The sequence below is a fragment of the Pteropus vampyrus genome, unplaced genomic scaffold, assembly GCF_000151845.1.
Source record: "Pteropus vampyrus isolate Shadow unplaced genomic scaffold, Pvam_2.0 Scaffold3, whole genome shotgun sequence".
Classification (NCBI taxonomy): domain Eukaryota; kingdom Metazoa; phylum Chordata; class Mammalia; order Chiroptera; family Pteropodidae; genus Pteropus; species Pteropus vampyrus.
The window spans coordinates 18,090,010-18,096,009 of NW_011888784.1; the positions used below are offsets into that span (position 1 = coordinate 18,090,010).

General features: G+C 34.9%; 1 protein-coding gene across 1 annotated transcript in view; it reads left to right on the top strand.

Moving 5' to 3' along the window:
* Positions 1 to 1,284, top strand: part of DSC2 (desmocollin 2) — a 32,610-nt gene extending 31,326 nt beyond the window's left edge. The window contains exons 15-16 of the mRNA XM_011362580.2: positions 152 to 418; positions 1,087 to 1,284. Of these exons, the coding sequence (XP_011360882.1) occupies positions 152 to 418; positions 1,087 to 1,284 (465 nt within the window). The remainder of the gene's footprint in view (positions 1 to 151; positions 419 to 1,086) is intronic.
* The last annotated feature ends 4,716 nt before the right edge of the window (positions 1,285 to 6,000 follow it).

Sequence of the window (6,000 nt, forward strand, 5' to 3'; positions counted from 1 at the left end):
GGTACTCATGAGTGCCCAGATTTAGTTCCTGCCCTCAGAGAGCTTACCTTCTAGCACAAAAATTCATGGCATTATCTGCATAGTGTGTTCTTTTTCTTTCTTTCTTTTTTTTCTCCTCTGTATTTCCCTAATGCAAACTGCTCCGTTTCAGTATTCCACGAATGGCTTCACAACTCATACTGTGGACAGTTCTGGTCAGGGAGTGAAAAATGGAGGGCAGGAGACCATTGAAATGGTGAAAGGAAGACACCAGACCTTGGAATCGTGCCAGGGGGCTGGTCATCATCACACTCTGGAATCATATAAAGGAGGCGGACAGCACACCCTGGACCCCTGCAGGGGAGGACTCGTGGAGGTGGACAACTGCAAATACACTTACTCTGAGTGGCATAATTTCACTCAGCCCCATCTCGGTGAAGTGAGTTTCCCTACGTGTCCTACAAAAATCTATTTTGATTTCTTTTCAACTTTCTAAATAATTATAATTTAGTGGCCTGATCTTTATTTTTAATTATTAGTCTACTAAGATTTCCTTAATTTTGATTTAGTTATTATGTTCGGATCTGAAGTGGATCTTTACTTTTCCTCACATTTTGTTGTATTTTTAGTTCTTACTGAAATACTGTGAGATAGTTAAATGATATTTCTCATGACTTTGTGGTACTATTTCCCACCTGACAAGTCTTGTCTTAGAAATCAAAAGTGTGATACAAGGTAATTCTAGCCTGTGCAGTCATTATGCCTATGTGGAAAGATCTGAGCCCATATTAATTTGGGTTAAATTTAATGGATGCATTTCACTTTAGCCAAAATTTTGAAGGAAAAGTAATGATTACTTAAAATAGACACTTTTATACTTGCCGTCACATGTGTGACTTTTAGAAACAGGCTATATAGTGTATTTATAGTGCGATTTACCATACAGACCAATCATGTGAATTTTCTATATGTAGGAATCCATTAGAGGACACACTCTGATTAAAAATTAAACAATGAAAGGTAAATCAAAGCCATTATTTTTATGTTAGTAAGTTTTGGTGTTTAAAATAATAGTAATAAAATATGTTCTGTTTTTTCCCTTGGCAGAAGGTACAGCTGTGTAATCAGGATGACAATCATAAGCATGCCCAAGACTATGTCCTTACGTACAACTATGAAGGAAAAGGATCAGTGGCTGGTTCTGTAGGCTGTTGCAGTGAACGACAAGAAGAGGATGGGCTTGAATTTTTGGATCATTTGGAACCCAAATTTAAGACACTAGCAGAAACATGCATAAAGAGATGAATGCCTTCTTAAAATCCTACAAGAGTCAGTGGCTTTATCACCTTTTTTTTTTTTAATTAAAAGCTAAGTTTTTGAAAAAGAAGATACTATGTTTGGGACTTTTTTCCCTTTATTTTGATGTGCATTATTGTTTACATTTGGGTATAATAACAACAGCCAATTTATAGTGCAATAAAATATAATTAATTCAAGTCTATATCATGGACTACTTAAAGTATAACCTGATAGAAAATTGTAGAGACTTTGCTTTAATGTGATCTCTGATTACCTAGTTAATTAATTGTGTGGTGCTTGAAGACTGTTCTCCTAAACATTCTAAAGTATATATACTGTATTCTTAATATTGTTTTATTCTTGTAACGTGATCATTCTTCATAATGCGAAGGGAGATTCCCAAATAGGCATTGACTTATTCTGGTGGAGTTTGGTTCCTAGGTTGTATTCTATATGAAATCCTGCACTGAATCTATCTTTCCTGTTACCCACGTTGTCGAATTTAAGTTTAAAAGTGCTTTAAGAATGTATTTTCACTATTGCAAGGTTTTGGGTCTTTCTCTCCCACCCTCCCTCACTCACTCCCTCATTCTCTCCCTCCAGGACCCATCTCTTTCTTTCTCTCCTTCTCCCTTCCCCTTTCCCTTCTCCATCTCCCTCTCTCTTTCCCTCTATCTCTCTCTTTCTCTCCTCTTTGTTTTTTAAAATTTTTACTTGGGTTGAAGAATTTAAATATTTTAAAAACCATCTCTCTTTTATCCTCTTATAAAGTGAATTATTCCATTTCTATTTTATATGAGGGCATGTATTCTTGGTTTTTCTTAAAACCAATGTAAAGTCGACTTTCTTATTTCAAATATCTTGGTGATTGCTTCATTATCTCTTCAACAAAGAACCTTTAATTTTGCCTTTGAAACTAGAAATGTGTCATATTTTTATTAGATGCAACTTTCTATGTTAACAAAAAGAATAGTGTAATGGAAATTGTGATGTGGCTATTTCGTATACAATAGAATTTTTACAGCTCATGTCTTTAATGTAAGGATACTGTTTATAAATAAAAAGTAGTGATGGTTTTTAAAATAAACTTTGAAATACAGGGATTGTGAAAGCTCTAGGAACAATTATTTTATAACTTTTTAGATGACATTTCTGGCCATACCTATATGTTTGTAAAGTTATTTTTTAGTATTTTAAAATTAAAAATTTTTAATGAATGTAGAGCAAACTATTTAAATTTTGAAAGACTAAGACAAAATTAAACTTAATAGTCAACCAAATTCCAGGCTAGGTTTCACGGCTGATTTCAGTCAGTGATTTTTCTATATGTGCTAACCATTTGGACATTTTAAATGTATTTCTAATATTTAAGCTTATTAGTGATATACCTATCTTGAATTCACAAGGTTAGCTTATAACATTTTTTAAAGATTGATATTGGGTAATTATTCAATAATCAGATTATCTTTTTAATAGTTTTATTACTGCTCAGTCAAATATGCTACTTCTCAAAGTTATTTTTAATAAATTATGTTCAAAATTCTTGTATATTACTAGTTATGATAAAGTAAATTGAGTAGTTTTTAAAAATTAGTATGAGTTCATTAATCATGTGTCTGATATGAGCTTATGGGATTTTATTTTCTTACTTAGAGAAATGAGTCTCTTTGGAATCCTGTGCTACATTTTTTAGAATGTTAAAGTTTGATTTAGAGAGATCATTGGTCCATTGTTATCACCACATTTATATAATTTTCTATTCTAAAAACTGTAATGCTATGAGATATTGGTTAAGTTGAATAATTTCTCTGTGTCTGCTTTTTTTCCCATCCTAAAGTGGCGGATAATAATAGAGAACTCTTTTCCTGGGGTGACTATAAGACATTTGAATAAAAAATGGATTTTAAACATGAAAGTTATACAGAGTTATCCACCTAAAGGGCACTCCTAATAATACTGATTTTAAATAAATCACATATACAACCTATTTATATTAACAAAAATCAATTAAGAAAATTGGATAATGGAAAGAGTTGTTTTATTTTGACTTTAGAATGTTTGTCGATTGAGTATGTCTTCATAGTAATCACTTGATAACTGGGTATTATATATCCAATGGTTCAGAACATATATTGCAAAGATTGTTGAAGCCTCCGCAAAGGCTTGCCTAGTTTGAAATACTATGAAAGTAATTAGATGGAAAGAAGCATATCCACTTCTTAAAATGGGCACTAATTCTAAAACCTTATAAAAATTATATGCATATAAGATTCCTCCTGTCAAAGCCCTTCCTTAGCTGTTCTCCTAGCTGTCCTGCTAGAAAGATGGCTTGTCTCAGAGGCAAGCAGTTGCTTGCCTGGGAGTTTAAGTCTCTTTGGCAGCCACCATTATAACAGTAAGTGCAAAGACTCCAGAAAAAGTGCCTTGATGCAAACTCCCATCTCCACCCTTACTAACTGTGGAGTTTCAGAAGTCACTTAACTTTGAGTCTAGTTTCCTCACTTGTAGAACCGGTATGAGGGAGTTGGAGGACTCTACTTGATGTGTTGTCAGAGTTTAAAGAGTTAATTCATAAAAAGAGTTGACACCGAGCACTCAATATATGTTAGCTGCTAATATTATACGAGAGAAGAGGATGCTTAGTTGGGAAGAGTCATAGCTCCAGTCTCCATTTTGCTTTACAGCTGACATTTTACCATGATGTCATTCATCTTTCCCAGAAGCTTAACCAGTGATTTACCTGTGAAAGGGACTTCATGGCTCATAATAGTTTCCAAGTCTCTCATTCTTGGTATTAAGGAAGCTACCTCTTATTTATATCATTTTCCGCTTTTCTTTTTCATTCCCTAACTGGTTATCTTGGTTTCCCATTTTGTTGTGCAAAATCTGATGTTGCCTACAGCCTTCCTTTTAGTCTTCATCCAACCTTTTCCTGGGCTTCACATTGAAGTCTTGACACCAGGTCAACTCCTTAGGCAATAACATTCTGAGAACAAAACACCTTTCCTTCTAAGTGCCTAGAGCCATCATATTTCAACCTTCTTGTATAACTGAAGCTCCAAGAAATTACACGATACTATATGTAGGTCTACAGTTCTTATTCAGTTCTTCTGTGAGACCTAATACTTTAAACTTATTATGTAAAAAGACAAACATGTTACCACATCAAATCAGGTTCTCCTGGGTTTTGTATATAGTGTCCTCCTAATTACTTAGCCTTGAAACAGAATCTTCAGCATTGTTCTCTTTTTGCATGGCACATCTTATTTGTTGTCCCATACTGCCAAATTTTCTGAGAATTTTAAACACATTTTTTTCACTCATTCATTTATTCATTCATTTTTTGCATAGTCATTTAATACCTTTCCCATATAGTTATATAAGGCCTTCCTAATGTAGACTGTGCTGGTAAGAGAAGGCAAGAAATGAATCAGCTATTCGTCTACCCACACACTCTAGGATAGGACAAGACATGGTGGATGTGAGTATGGAATGAGCCAATGCCTATAAAACACAACACATGATACCTGGCACATAGTAAGCACTTAATACCGGTAAAAAAAATTCCAGATAATGCCATAGAAGTGGGCTATTCCAGTGAGTGAAGTGCTTCTGCTACTCCCAAGCTGAGTGTTCATGAGCATCAGGAGTACTCTACTTCTGTCCTCTACACCTCTCTTCGTGTGTTTCTCCAGCTAGTGTCCTGTTTCAAACCCTCAACATCATTCAGCTGTAAAGGTGTTTGTGCCTCCAATCTCTTTCGTCCTTCCAACTACCATCAAAGAACAAATACGATGATCTCACTCTCCTGCCTAAAAGCCTTCCATGGTTTTAGGTAATAAATTTGAAATGAAAAATCACGTTCAATTCAAATGCCAATCTCCTCGTACCCCCCACACACTTTCTCTGTGCCTTGCTAGTGACGAGGCCTCCTGCCGTTCTCTGACTGACCTGTAATGAACAGAGCTGGCTATCCAGCAAATGGTGGGAAAGGCTTGGTAAATAGCAAGATCTTTAAACTTCCGAGTTTTTATGGTGTTGTTTATGTTTAGATAATGTGTATGTTTTCTTCTATTATTTTTCTCCCTCAGATCTGAGTTTCAGTCTGAGGGCTGAAATCCTGCAAAATGAAATTCTGATCTTCCTCCCCAGGAATATCCCCTCTCCCCACCTTGCCCCCCGTACTTTACTCCACCAAACTAAGGAGCAACTTAAATCACTTTCATTTAACTTTTTAAAAATTAAGCAAGTAAATGCATCACTCAGCTGCATTTTAAAATAAAGAAACAACATAGAGTCTTCATGTAAAGTGAAACACGGTAATGCTAAAAACAAACAAAAAAAACAGGAAGTAAAAAGCAAGCTAGTACTTTGATGAAGCTAGTTATTAGAGTAAGTGGAACACTTTGACTTTATTTAAAAAAAGAAAAATATATAGAGGAATATTACTGTGTCATGGCTTTTGGACATGTTCTTTACTTTTAAACCCATTTGGTATGTTCTAAACTCTGGATACATATGAAATTAACACGAAGGCTCTCACTGATGATTCCCTGTAATAGTATTAGTTGGTGAAGGGAAAAACCAAGGGCTATTTTATTGCCATTCTTTAGCTCCTTTGTGACTGTTCCTTCCTGCCCCTACAGAGAATCTGGACATAGGTAAGAGATTAGAACTATGGAGTTTCTGCTCACTGCCCATTTTCTTTCAGTTATTATGTTG